Source organism: Prionailurus viverrinus, chromosome C1, assembly GCF_022837055.1.
Source record: "Prionailurus viverrinus isolate Anna chromosome C1, UM_Priviv_1.0, whole genome shotgun sequence".
Taxonomy (NCBI): Eukaryota; Metazoa; Chordata; class Mammalia; order Carnivora; family Felidae; genus Prionailurus; species Prionailurus viverrinus.
Window position 1 is genome coordinate 24709963 of NC_062568.1, and position 14710 is coordinate 24724672.

The 14710-nt window shown below is 45.9% G+C and overlaps 2 protein-coding genes across 8 annotated transcripts in view; one reads left to right on the plus strand and one right to left on the minus strand.

Annotated features, from left to right (window-relative positions):
• Positions 1–14710, minus strand: part of ZDBF2 (zinc finger DBF-type containing 2) — a 56009-nt gene that overhangs the window by 30591 nt on the left and 10708 nt on the right. The window contains exon 1 of one of the 7 annotated variants that reach the window (XM_047871701.1): positions 1545–1834. The exons of 4 other annotated variants lie outside the window; for them this stretch is intronic. The gene's annotated coding sequence lies outside the window, so the exon portion shown is untranslated. Of the gene's footprint in view, positions 1–1236; positions 1409–1544; positions 1835–14710 lie in introns of those variants that run through there. 2 more of the 7 variants (XM_047871697.1, XM_047871700.1) reach the window with 2 other exon arrangements.
• On the plus strand, positions 1020–12499 carry LOC125171580 (basic proline-rich protein-like). The gene is made up of 3 exons (XM_047868783.1): positions 1020–1487; positions 1587–1735; positions 12148–12499. The coding sequence occupies exons 1-3, from the start codon at positions 1020–1022 to the stop codon at positions 12497–12499; spliced, it is 969 nt and encodes a 322-aa protein (XP_047724739.1).

Here is a 14710-nt window from a genome sequence, read left to right on the forward strand (position 1 = left end):
GTGATTTTCAAACTTAATTAGCGTAGCACAGAGGAAGCAATACATTTTATATCACAACCCCGCACACACACACGCAATCACACATGTACGCGCCCTCACGCGCATGCACCCCACGCACGCACTGGCCCACACACACACACGCAGTTAAAACAAAGCTTACAAAATATCCTCATTACCTGTAATGCATTCTGGTATTTACTATGCTATCCTCTTTTGTTTTTTGTAAGTGCTAGTTACGACCCACAAAATTAATTTCACAATTCACTAATGGGTGAAAACTGCAATCTGAAAAAACGGCATCACATTATTAAGCCAAACAAACAATATTATACAGAAGATGGCTGTTACCCTGAATTCAGCTTATTTCTATCCAATACCTTGGCCATTGCGGTGATACTTTATCAAATCTCTAACCACTTTCTTTACTAACGTTGGCCACTGGCCAAAGTGCAGGGAGAAGAAGAAAATTCTTGCCTTCCAGGCTCTGGGTCCAAATCAGTGCACGTTAAGAAGGCAGCAGAAAAACGTTTATGCACTGATATAGAAATGACCACAACGCACTAAGCAAAAAAAACAGACTACATTAGCATTCCCCTTTATGTAACACGAATATGCACTTACGTACCCCAAATTGTTAATACTGACTCCCTTGATGATAAGATTGCTAAGGGCTTTTTCAATGGGTTTATTTATTTTTTTCCTGATAGTATATAATTGCTGTCAAGCAAATTAAATATAATTCTATTCTGGGGATTAAAGACGTTTAACAGCCAGCATCTCGTTATGCATTTCTTCCCCGCGCTGCCAAAATCATCGCGTCGGATAATGTTAGGAGCTGCAAAGGGCCTTCTAAAGAGCACGTAATAACGACGGCGTAATCTGAGCAGATTTACACAACTGTTGCACGACGATAGTAAAACGATCGTTAACACAAAAATCTAACGCTTCCAAAATAAATCCCAATCGCCAAAGGCTGATAAGGGCCTTGGTCTGGGGACAGCTGGACACAGCGCAGGGCAATGGGGGAAGGGGATTTGTGGACAGGTGGCTTCGGATCTCGGCCCCACAGGTGCCCCTACAAGTCCCCGCGGGTACAAAGCCCCAAATCCGACCTCCGCGAGCCGCCCCCTCTCCACCTCCCAGCCCCAGGCCGCGTCCGCGGGCCCCTCCGACCCAGGGCCCCCGACAGAAGCGCAGGGCAGCCTGCGCCCCACCTCCACCCCACGCCCCAGCCACCTCGATCCGGGCCCGGAGACGCCGGCCCCGCTCCCGCAGGACGGGCAGAAAGGGACTGGGGACGGGAGAAGCCGAGAAGGACCTGCGAGGCGGGTGCAGGAGCCGGGCGGGCTGTCCGGCCGTCCCTCGGGAGGAAGAAGGCGCCCGGGGCGCCAGGCGAGCAGGCCCCACCCCCGGCCGCGCGCACGGAGCCCGCGGGCGTCGCCCCGGCTGCGCGCCGCCTCGGCTCGGCCCGCCCCGCCCGCGCCCGCGCCCGCCGCCGCCGCCGCCGCCGCCGCCGCCGCGGTGCTCTGCGGCGCGGTTCTCACCTCCGCGGAGGCCTCCCGGATTCCTCCCGGGCTTGGGCGCAGGCCGAGGACCGGTGGGCGCGCTCCCTTCCTATTCTGGTTCCATGGCGGTGCCCGGACCCCCCGGGCCGTCCAGGGCGCCGCGGCCGCCCGCTGCCTGCCGCCCGCAGCCCGCGGAGCCAGACAGAGGAGCCCCCCGGCCTCTCCCGCCGGTGTGAGACGAGGAGCGAAGTGCAAGCGTCACTCGCAAGACCCGGGCCCCGAGTCACGACTCAGCCCACGTAGACATCCACCGGGAACGTAGCGCTGCAGTCCTGACTGAGCTTTGACGTCAGGGAAGGTGCGAAAACAGGGCCCCTTCTGACGCAGGAGCCGCGCACCGCCCCCCGCCCACCCCCGCCCCCCGGCGCTGGAGCCCCCTTCCTCCCGCCCCAACCCTCCCCTCCCGCAGATCTTTTAAAGCGAACACTTCCACCGGGGTCAGGGCCCCACTCCGGAGCTTGTAAAATCAAACCTGTTCTAACCAAAATGACTGGGCTCACAGCGGAGTTAGGACGCGAGATAGACACGAAGGTTTTAGCATTTGAGGGCCCAGAGGGAAATTGCTTGTCAATTCCCAGCAACAGACGAACCTCGAAAAGAAAATTCCGCTGAGAGGGCTCGGCGTTTGCGCCGTTCGTGTGTGTTTGCCGCAGTGAGCTGCAGCAAACAAAAGCTCCAGTTTAATGAGCGCTTACTTTGTGCTAGGCACTGTGTTTAAGGTTTATATATGTACTCTTGCATTTCATCCTCAAAGCAACCCTTTAGAGGATCTTACTAGGAATCCTATTATTCCCAGTTGACAAAAGAGACAACTGAGGCTTAAGGAGGGTAGGTATTCAAAGACCTCCCCTGCACATGAAAGGGTTACGAATATTAACCGAAATCCCCTCAGTCATTCAATGGTATTCTGTACCACCCACTGCGAATATGGTGGTGTGCAAAAACAGCTGACTGTAATGAGGGGGACACAAACCAGAATCAATCACAATACTGAATATATCATTAAAATCTGTGATAAGGAAAATGAGCATCCCTAAAGTGGAGAGAGCCTCCGATTAAAGAGCTTATGTTTTAGGTAAAAATAATCTTAGAATGAGCTACCTTGTTCTTTGGCTATTGTTGTCATTGTCATTACATTTTTTAAATAAGCTTGTGACTTTGTCCCTTTTTTTAAATTCACCATTGCTTTTGCTTCCACAGTTTCCATTCTTGTGTATTACTTAGCTCTTGCCTCGCCCCCTACATCTTTCTCCGACTTTAAACCTGGGCTATTGCAGCTATTTAGATTTTTTTAACACACCAAAAAAATATATATATGTATACTGATTTTTTTAAGGCAAGCTTTTAAGGTACATCCCAACCTTGGAAATGGTGAAAGAAAGCCCATTATACATTAACCCAGCCACCATGACATAATGCATTTCACAGATGCAAAGACACACATTTTTCACACTTCAACATCTCAGAAATCAAGATGCATTTTACAAACTGGTCTCTTAATATTACTGGCCAGGTAGCTGTATTAACCTGGATGTCAGCACCTCCACATATAGAAAACTGAATGTGGCTTTTTACATTGTCCTTATTTCAACTGAGTTAAGTGCATTGTTTAATAAAACCCACAACCCTTAAAGGAGGAAATTAACAGCATATAAAAAAGAGATGGGACTGGCTAAAAGAGCTTAGACTTCTGAGAAACCCGAGTTCCTTACCAAGAACATTAGTTCTTCATGCGTTTTGGAAACCTACAAATAAACAGTTAAATAAGCCTAACACACACACACACACACACACACACACACACACACACTGAAATGACTTAGATATTATTTCTGATGGTATGGTTTGTCAATTACAATCCCTCTAAGTTTGAGTCAAAAAAAAATCGTTGAAGAAGTAAAATGAATCCTATGTGTTACCGGGAAACTACCCATTGACCTCTTCTGGCTAGATCAGACAATGCCAGCCTGGAAGCCTTCGGAATAGAATCAGCGACTTGAGGGAAAAAAAAAAAAAAAACCCTAGATTCAGTAGTAGGGCACTCTTAGGAGTCCATACACGAGTCGATACATCTCCAACACTTTTGGTGGCCCAGAAGACAATACTGTATGGAAAACCACAGCCATCAACAACTGATACAAAAAGTGTTTTAGAAAAGGTGGGTTTTGAATGCAAAGAAATTTTGGAACCCCTTAACCAATTTTACTTACATCTCCCTTTATATGCACACACAAGGTTGACATATAATAAATCTAAGTCTGAAAGGGTTATTTCACGAAGTATGAAATAAAACACTAAATTACCAAAAAATCAACGTGTTTTAGTTTAGTTGATAGCATTTTTTTCAACATGATACTATCATATAAAAATTTTTTTCTTATTTTTAGAGAGAGAGAGAGAGACTGTGCATGAGTGGGGCAGAGGGAGAGAGACAGAGAATCATAAGCAGGTTCCATGCTAGTGCAGAGCCCCCACAAAAGGCCCGATCTTAGAACCCTGGGATCATGACCTGAGCCAAAATCAAGAGTCAGGCACTCAACCAAATGAGCCACCCTGGTGCCCCTATCATATAAAATTAAAGGAAGTTTCATCCTGCATCCAGTTAGTAGTCCTTCCAGACTACATTTCTGTCTACTGGCAATGGGTACTTTTTTTGGCAGAGCTTAATTATCTGTAAGGTTAAGCCTTAAACTTTTTCAGATCCCCACAATCTTTTATTAATCCATTATAGAGCTAAACTCATTCACTAATAATTCTTTAAAGGACACTAAGTATCAAGGTTGGGTTTGTATGTTCCCTCCCCAGGGAGAAAAAAGATCCTATGTATGTGTTATTTCACATTCTTTCTTCAAAGGAAGAATAAAAACTGCTATTTTATGTCCAGAAATCATTCTGATAATGCTGATGTTTTGTAAGCTGTTTAAGCTAACATTAGGCTAATGTCTGAAGGAAAAAGGGAAAGCAGAGATCTCATTCCTGAATCATAAAAGAATTTAGATTCTATCAGTTTAGAGTTTATTTTTCCCTAAAATTCTATTAGTGCACATATACCTATTCATAGTCAGGCGAAGTTATCATGAAGATTTTACCCATTAGCCAGGCTTCTTTTTTTTTTTTTTTAAAGTAGGCTCCATGCCCAATGTGGGGCTTGAACTCACGACCCTAAGACGAAGAGTCGCATGGTCTACCAATTGGGCCAGTCAGGTGCCCCTACCCTGGCATTTTTATAAACAGTATAGGGAGCACCTGGGAAACTCAGTCAGTTAAACGTCTGACTCTTGATTTCAACTCTGGTCATGACCTCACAGTTTGTGAGTTTGAGCCCGCTGTCAGTGCAGAGCCTGCTTGGGATCCTCGTTCTCCCTCTCTCTTTCTGCCCCTTCCCAGCATGTGTGAGAGCTCGCTTGCTCTCGCTCTCTCTCTGTGTCTCTGTCTCAAAAATAAATAAATAAACTTTAGAAGTATATAAAGAGCATAATGTCATGTTTAATAGAAAAGAATTCACTCATATGCCCCATCCAAATCAAAATTTTAAATTTAATGAGAATGATCACAAGATATCTCCATGCATTTTGTCTTGTTCTTGATTCCTCTCTGTAAGATAGTCCCCATCTTTGACAAAAATGTCATTCAAAAGACAGAGGGTAAGGGTGATAGTTGGAACAAGGAACAAACAGGTTCTTGGAAAAGGAAGGCAAGTTAAAGTCTATAAAGTGGCAGAGGTATATGGTGGACACACAGAAAACGTTGGTGGGTGTCAGTGTGGGGAGATGAGAGGTGGGAGAGAACTCTGCAAATGAGTTTAACCCTCATCTATCACACGAGAACTTAAAAATGACTGAAGTCAGCAAAGCGCTACAGAGCACTATGAGCCTATTTTTAACGAAACATACAAATGATCCGCCGGAACTAAAGACAAGAAAAAGTTTTTTAGTAGTTGCTCCTATCTGTCTGGAGTAGATATGGACAAAGGAGTGGCAGCAGGACCAGCGACTAATATCATAAAAACTCTAATATCATAACATGTTCCCCTGTTGATTTAAACTTCTGTGCAATGAGATCTAACTTCTTTGTCACAGTCTTCCCATTCTGTTCTTCCTTTAATCCAGTCAAGCCAACTCCTTCCCACTTTTACATTATGTGGATACCTCTGGGATACATCTTTTTTTGAAAAAAAAATTTAAGGTCTCCTTATTTTTGAGAGAAACAGCATGAGCGAGGGAGGAGCAGAGAGAGAAGGAGACAGAGGATCCGAAGCAGGCTCTGTGCTGACAAACTGCCTATGCTGGGCTCAAATTCACAAACTGTGAGATCATGACCTGAGCCCAAGTAGGATGGTTAACCGACTGAGCCACCCAGGCGCCCCTCACCCATAATACGTCTTTATACAAAGACATCAAATAGGGCATCCTTTGCTATAGTTTTTTTTTCTAATAATTCCTTACCAATTCTTACCATAGTCTACTCTTTCTCTTTTTTCTTTCACTCCTTCCCCTCTTTTGTTTCTACTAGCACGTTGTTTCTTTACCTTGTTTTTTTTTTCTTGCTATCAGAAAAGCACAATTTATAATCCTGAAAGATAATGCCCCTAACTTCTGGTGATAATCAGGACTAACCACACACTTGTTCCTTCTTTTTTTTTTTTTTTTTTTTTTCCCTTTTACGTTATTTTGAGACAGAGAGAGAGACAGAGGGAGAGGGAAACAGAGAAAACGCCAAACACAGGACTCCAACTCAGTAACTGAACCATGAGATCATGACCTGAGCAGAAACCAAGAATAGGACACTCGACCAACTGAGCCACCCATGCGCCCCCTTCCTTTTTGAGAGACAGCACAAGCGGGGTAGGGGCAGGGGACAGAGTATCCCAAGCAGGCTCTGTGCTGACAGCAGCGAGCCCCACGCAGGCTCAAACCCATGACCCGCGAGATCGTGACCTGAGCAGAAGTCAGACGCTCAACTGACTGAGCCCCCCAGGCACCCTCACTTGTTCCTTCCTTTAATTCAAAATTCAGGGGCGCCTGGGTGGCTCAGTCGGTTAAGCAGCCGACTTCGGCTCAGGTCATGATCTCGCGGTCCATGAGTTCGAGCCCCGCGTTGGGCTCTGTGCTGACAGCTCAGAGCCTGGAGCCTGTTTAGGATTCTGTGTCTCCCTCTCTCTGACCCTCCCTCATTCATGCTCTGTCTCTCTCTGTCTCAAAAATAAATAAACGTTAAAAAAAATACTATCTCCAACTAAAGACCAAAAAAAATGTTTTTTTAATTCATTTCAAAGTTTATGCCCTCTGGAGCTTTAACTTTTAAAAAAATAATTACTGTTGGCTTTTATATGATGAAATCATCAATATGAGAACTATATTCTTGAGCCTTTCCCTCTATTTAAACTCCCCTGCCTCCCCTCACCTCAATTGTTTTCACTGGTCAACTTGCAACACTATAGAATTATTCCATTTATATATAGTTGCCATAAGGATGATTTTAGAAGCTAATATGAATTCCGTAGACCCCATTTTTAAAAACTAATAGATGACACTCAAATATTATTTAGGAAGAGCTCTGGAATACATTAGGTGACAAAAAAGCAAAATGTAATGAATTTTGTACGAGAAAGGCAGAACTAGGAATATATAATTATATTTCCACAAAGAAACTCTGAAATGCAACTCAGGAAATAATAAAATCAATCACGGCACAAAGGAGGTTGTAAAAACAGGGAGGAAGAAGGTGGGGGAGAGTGACAGTGTCGCTGTGCACTTACCATGTTATGGCTTAGGAGTCTTCTGGATTTTTTTCTGCTTAAAATAGTGGCTAAATAAAAATTTAAACTAACAGACATTAGACAGTGGAGAAAGAAAGTTTTGATGACGGGCTCTGGAACAGGAGCCCCACCAGGGGACTTGGGGAAGGTCCAGAGAGGAATTCTGATATCCTCAGAAACACCAGGTACACGGTTTGCAACTAAATGGACTCCAGGGCCCCTTCTAGGTGACCGTACAGTGAAAAGCAAACTGGAGTCAAAACTGGAGTCTTTTTTTTTTTTTCCCAAAATCTGAAGGGGCCGATGCCCTCTGAACCTGGGCCCACCTAAACAATTTTAGTTCAAACCACCGCAGGCCTGAGCGCAGACCATCCGCCACCTGACAGCCCTGTATCGTGGCTTCCTGGCAGCAAAATAGAGGAGCCAGGCTACGGAGGACTTACTGACTTCTCGGAAAGAATTCTGGCTCGCTGTTGGAGAGGGCCCCTCCTGCCGGCACAGGAGTTCACTGCTAAAAGTGACCTCACCTCCTGCTCAAGCTCTTACTCAAAATTATCCCTTGGACTCAACCCAGTTGCATCGCTCCACACTTATGCCGTCCTCCCCGACTCCTGACCCTGAACTTCCCGGGATCGTTTACAACAGGATCATCCACCAAATGTCTATTCCTCCCCCTCCCCCCCGCCCCCGAGCTAGCAACGTGCCTCACCCAGGATCTTACTATATCCTATCCTGCCTTCAAACTCCAAGTGACAAGCTGCGTGGTTGCAAAGCAATGCTAGGAAACCTGGGATCGGTAAGATAAACGACAGGATCAGAAACACGTATCTTGACAGTATCTCTCAAAATTCGCCCTCCAGTGCAAGTAGTTAAGCGCAAACTTGAGCTCGGCCTGGGGAGGTGAGTAGGATCTGCTTAGACAGAGAAGAACATTCACGGAGGGAAGTGAAGCACACAGAAAAGGTTCACAGGGGCTCATAAAAAAATGTATCTTTGAGGCTGTCACTTGAAATGTACCCTCAACTACAGCTAGACTCCATGTTTAATTTTCCGTTCACAAGACTGGCCCTTTCTATGTGTCCTGCTATGAGTCTTGGCTGATTCTTGTTGGCTCCTGTCAGAATGGTAGTTAGACCACTACCATCCACTCACCACACCCCTTCACTTCACCAACACAACTTTCTTTTTTTTTTTAATATTTATTTATTTTTGAGAGAGAGAGAGAGAGAGAGAGAGACAGAGAACCAGTGGGGGCAGGGCACAGAGATGGAGACACAGAATCCAAGGCAAGCTCCAGCTGTCGACACAGAGCCCAATTCTAAGATCATGACCTGAGCCGAAGTCGGACACCCAGCCGACTGAGCCACCCAGGCACCCCAACCCAGCTTTCTAAATCTGCTTCATCATCAGACTTTGCATAGCCACCAACAACCACTCATTCTTTGCCTAGCAACCTTACCACCCATATGTTTAAAGCCAAAGACCATGCACCTGTCTTCCCCAAAGTCATTCTGATACTAGCAATATTTACAATCGACAGGAATGGCAGCACGGAGTTTAACTGCCTGCAATTGTGGGGCTTGAGATCCATAAACCTACCACTGTCCTACTTGTACACGCATATCCCACCGACATAGTTCCGAGATCGCCTATAAGTGAAGGTTAAGCAGCCGAGAACAGGTCCAACTCGCTTCAATACTTCCATTATACCAAGCTCCTAAGATTTCAAACAACCGTTCTAATTAGGGGGCCCTCTGCATAGGATTTGTACCAACCCTCACTGCTAAACATTATTGGCATTTTTGCTCCATCCCAACGGAGATGTTTGGCCTTCAAACAGCACACAAAAGTCCACGAAAAAAAAAAAAACAACTATGCTTAGGATCCCAATTTTGCCTGAAGCCACGTACTTCAGGATTGGGCTTTTCTTATGGCCCTAATAACAAAAATCAATGTCACCTGTACCTGGTGTTGCCCTACGAAAATGGGATTCCCATTCAATCCTGCTCACACCGGGGTTTCCCATGACTATATATCAATCTCAAGAAGCACCATTCCCTTCAGCCTCACTTTGGCAAAGGCATAGATGTGACCCTATTTTCATTCCCTTTTGGGGAATAGGTCACATCGTTGGGAGTTGCAGGCTTTTCAACCAGAGTCACTGCCATCAGTAGACAAAATCAAGTCACACAGAACTATCAACGAACGTCTAAGACTTTATCTAATGTTGCCCAAGGTTTTGAGGCATTATATCTATGAAACATGGATCACGATTCTTTGACCTGTATGTATGGTACAAATCCCTAACTTATTTTCATGGCTCACTGGGAACCAACTTCCAGGTTAGGCTAATTTTACTAATGGGTGTGTTTTCTCCTTGTTTGCCTCTTAAAATATTTCAGTAATGTAGTTCCTTACTATTATACTTGTTTTGTAATATTTTATTTTATTGTGGTAAGAACATTCAACATGAGATATACCCTCTTAACAGATTCTTAGTGTACAATGTAGTATTCTTGTTTCTGAGCACAACGTTGCACAGCAGATCTATAGAAGATATGCATCTTGCATATCTACTAAGGCTAACATATCTGCACAGTTCCACCAAAACACCTTGAGATGCCTGAGCATCACAGGGCCAATAGTAGTAACTATGTTTTCTCAGGGCACCTGGGTGGCTCGGTGGTTAAGTGTCTGGCTCTTGATTTTGGCTTAGGTCGTGATCTCACGCTTCATGAGATCGAGCCCCATGCCAGGCTCTGCACTCACATCGAGGAGCCTGCCTGGGATTCTCTCTCTCTGTCTCTCTCTGTCTCTCTCTGCTCCTCCCCTGAATGTGTCCATGTGCGTGCTCTCTTGCTCTCTCAAAATGAGTATAGTTTAAGTCTATTTATTTATTTTGAGAAAGAGAGAGAGAATGAGCAAGTGAGAGGCAGAGAGAGAGAGAATCCCAAGCAGGCTCTGAACTGTCAGCCTGGAGCCCAACGTGGGGCTCTAACTCATGAATCACAATATCATGACCTGAGCTGAAAATAAGAGTCCAACACTTAACTGACTGAGCCAGGCTCCCCAGTGAATAAATATTTTATAACTATATTTTCTTAGGTATGTGGAATTAGGAGGTATTAGACCCAGGGAAACCACCCACCCTGGATTAACTAATTCCAAGCAATAACAAATTGCCTACTAGCAAAGCTTTGATATGCAAGTGAACCAGTCCCTGACTCCACATCCCCAACATCCTTTCAAGCCACTTCGACAGCCCAGGACTCAATTCCCTGCCCTAATCACTACTGGGCAAAGTACCAGACAACTAGAGACCATCCTATAGCCCGGAGTCCACAAAAACTCTGCAACTCTCCAATAATAGCTTGTACGCCTTGCTTACCTTGTTTAGCATTCCTTCCCGAGAAAATCTCCATTAATGCTCCTGCCTGCAGTCTCCCTACCCCCTCTCTCTGCTAATCATGCAAACTCCTTCCCCAGTGGCCTTTCCAGCCAGCCTGCCATCTGTTTCTAAGGGACGTTGGTGAGTGTAATGAAAATATTTTCATTCACGGCAATCACTTTATGTCCATGTCTCTTACGATTTCTCCTCAAAACAAGTCCACGGTACATTATTAGAACAATTGGTGCAGGCAGCAACGACGTTACACACGAGAAAGAGACAACATCTCTTTCAACTGTTTGGACACATCAGCTAAAGCAAGCAGCCATGGTCACTGCCTAAAGGGCACGTTGGCTGTTGACACGCTTACTGCGTGATGACTACTGAACTGTGTTCTTTTATCAGGTGTTGCCATGATTTCCCAGACTAAAATTGGAGAGCTCAAAGGGCTGAGTGCTCTTTGGCACTTGCACAGCCACTCACGAAGCCTCCGCAATACAGTGTCTCCTAACATACCGCATAGAGTGCCTCCAAGAGCGTCCGGTAGGCTAGAGTGTTGGCTCTGGAATCGTATTAAGTTCTTTTCTGGGCATAGCGGTATGAAGGCAAAATTCACTAGCGGGAGAATTTTGGAAAATTCCCAAACGTGTAGATTTACACCAGACCCCGGAACAAACACATTAACCAAAGAGAAAATCAAAACAAATCAAAAAGTACCCAGAAACAAACAAACAAACACAAAAACAACGAAGATTGTAAGATAAAGCAAAAGGAGTTCTCAGCATAATGTTTTATTAAAAATGACATTAAGAATGAACAGGGGCGCCTGCATAGCTCAGTTGGTAAAGCCTCCAACGGTTGGTATCAGCTCAGGTCATGACCCACAGTTCCTGGGTTCGAGCCCCACATCCACTTCTGCACTGACAGAGCTGAGCCTGCTTGGGATTCTCTCTCTCTGTCTCTCTCTCTGCCCCTGCTCTCCATCTCTCTCAAAATAAATAAACTTTAAAAAAAAAACAAAAAGAATGAAGAGAGATCACAAATAACGCTCTAACATGAACAACAGGGAAAAACAGAAAAAACAACCCCCAACACCAAATATTAGCAGCAGGTACAAAAATAATATCTCAGCAGAAATCAGTGAAATAGACAATGAAAGGACAAAAGAAAAGATCAACGAAATAAGAGTTCCCTTCCTAAGAAAATGAACAAAATTGACAAGTTTTAGTTTAACTAACCAAGACAAAGGAGGGAGGACCCCAATTAATAAAATCTAAACGAAAGAGGAGACGTTTCGACACCTACCATGGAAACGCAAAGCACCAGAAGAGACGACTACGACAATTACCTGCCAGAGAAGGAAAGAGCCTGGCAGAAGCAGTTAAAGCCTAAGTGTGTGCCTCTCCTTTACATCACTTTGCCCGCTGCTTCTCCAGAAATCCCCCGTACTGGCTGCACCCGCAGTGCCCTCTGCCCTCTGCCCTCTGCCTGCTGACCCCAAGCTGCTTCCCTCCCGGCCCCGCCGGCCCTGCCGCGGCTCCTGTTTGGGGGACTAGGAGCAAATACGAGCTTCTTCCTTCAGGGCCATCATTTCCCTGTCGGTATCCCACTGTTTCCGCTCAGAACAGTCCGCAGGCCACGTATGGAGGCCCACGGGCTGCCGGCATCGAGGATCACCTCACGCAGCCTAGGACGCACAGCCTGGGACTGGTCCTGCTGACCAACGCGACCCCAGGGAGGCGGCCACGGCCTGGAGGGAAACGCTGCTGGTGGCGCACTTGCTCTTGATGGCTGCCGCGCGGTGTCGCCTTTGATCGGGGTGGCTAAGATCCTCCAGACTAAACTGGGGGGAGCTCCAAGAGGGGAGTCCTCCCAAGCTGCCCCCAGGAGTGCTGTGAGGAGGGCAAACCCGCAGAGCCCCGCAGGGGACCCAGATGAGGCCCAAACACGCCGTGTGCTATGGCGCCAGGTGCCGCCTAGGAGCGCCTCTGGGGCTGAGGAGCAGGGTCGTGGTGCCATCAGGCTGCATGGTGTCACCTACCACGAGCCACCGCGGAGGCAGAATACTCCATGACCCTTGCTAGAATCGTGAGATGGACATCGCTCAGATCATAGCAATAGATACAGGGACCCTCCGCCTGGGACCTCACTTCGGGGAGAGACGGCCCTTCCCTCCAAACACAGAGCAGAGCCCTGGCAGTGATGGAAAAGTGCTAAGAGGAAACCAAGGGGATTCTGGTTAAAGCAACAGAACAGGATTCTTGCTAAACACAGGACACGGTGATCAGATGTGGAAAGCAGGGCTTCAGCTCAAAGCTGAACTAGCAGGGTTCTTGTTAAAAGTGGATCTTACAAGGACTTGCACAAATGACACTAGGAAAAAATTCCAGAAACTGTATAAGGTATGGCAAACAAAAAACTGTCACAGAGGAGGCAGAGGTACAGTGCGCAGTATAGAGCACTGAGGTGCTAAGGGTTGCTCCCCAGGGAGGACACCACCTAAAGTGGGGTGCATGGTCCCCCCTACTGCTGCGTACAATGCAGAGACTGGTACCATGTGTAGAGAGGTGGTTCAGTGTGACACACACAGATCCACCTTACGGAAAACAAATGTTCACCCACACTCATTCAGATGGTGAGATAGGCTTTATTAAGGACTTCAGCGATAGGTATAGGGACCTCTGCCATCAGGGTTCGTGATGGGGGAGAGAATGGCTCAGCTCTAAATACAGCCTCAGCAATCCTTACTACTGAACTTGGACTATTTAATGAGTTTCCTTTAGCCGCTGCGCTTGTGACAATCTCTTACACAGCAATAAAACAAATTACAGTAATCAATGTGACATCTATTATTATCTTTATTACACAAGCAATACACAAATATTATCCTTATAAAGTTTAAAATTTTGACCTATGAGACTATATCAGGGTTTAAAACTTTTGCACTTCAATGCAAGAATCAACCAAATAAAAGACAAATGACAGAAAAGGAGGGAGGGTACCTGGCTGCCTCAGTCAGTGGAGGATGCAACTCTGGATCTTGTGGTCAAGAGTCCAAGCGCCACGTTGGGTGTAGAGAGTACTTTTTTTAAAAATGTTGGAATGGTCAGAAAGGAGAACATAATTGGGAAACATATCTGATAAGAAGATTACTGCTCAGCATATTTCAGGAACTTCTACAACTCAAAAAGGTCAAAACAAATAGCTCCATTAAAATATGGGCAGTAGGGGCGCCTGGGTGGCTCAGTCGGCTGAGCGTCCGACTTCAGCTCAGGTCACGATCTCGCGGTCCGTGGGTTCGAGCCCCGCGTCAGGCTCTGGGCTGATGGCTCGGAGCCTGGAGCCTGTTTCCGATTCTGTGTCTCCCTCTCTCTCTGCCCCTCCCCCGTTCATGCTCTGTCTCTCTCTGTCTCAAAAATAAATAAATGTTAAAAAAAATTAAAAAAATAAAATAAAATATGGGCAGTAGATTCAATGGACATTTCTCAAAAGATGCTTTAAATTGCCAACAATTTATGAAAAAAACGTATGAAAAACGCATATGAAAAAACGCCCAACATCGCTAATCAGAGAAATGCATATCAAAACCACAATAAGAGGCTCCTGGGTGCCTCAGTCTGTTGAGCACCTGATTTTGGCTCAGGTCATGATCTTGAGGTTCCTGAGTTCAGACTCCACAGCAGGCTCATTGAGATCAGTGCTGAACCTACTTTGGATCCTCTGTCTCCCTCTCCGTCTGCCCCTCCCCTGCCCATGCGCTCACTCGCTCACTCTCTCTGGCTCTCTCTCACTCTCCCTCTTTCAGAAATAAATAAACGTTAAAAAAAAAAAAAAAAGACAACCAGGGGCACCTAGGTGGCTTAGTCAGTTAATCATCCGACTTCAGCTCAGGTCATGATCTCACTGTTTGTGAGTTCAAGCCCTGCATCAGGCTCTGAGCCTGGAGCCTACTTCAGATTCTGTGTCTCCGTCTCTATCCTCCCCTCCCCTGCTCACGCT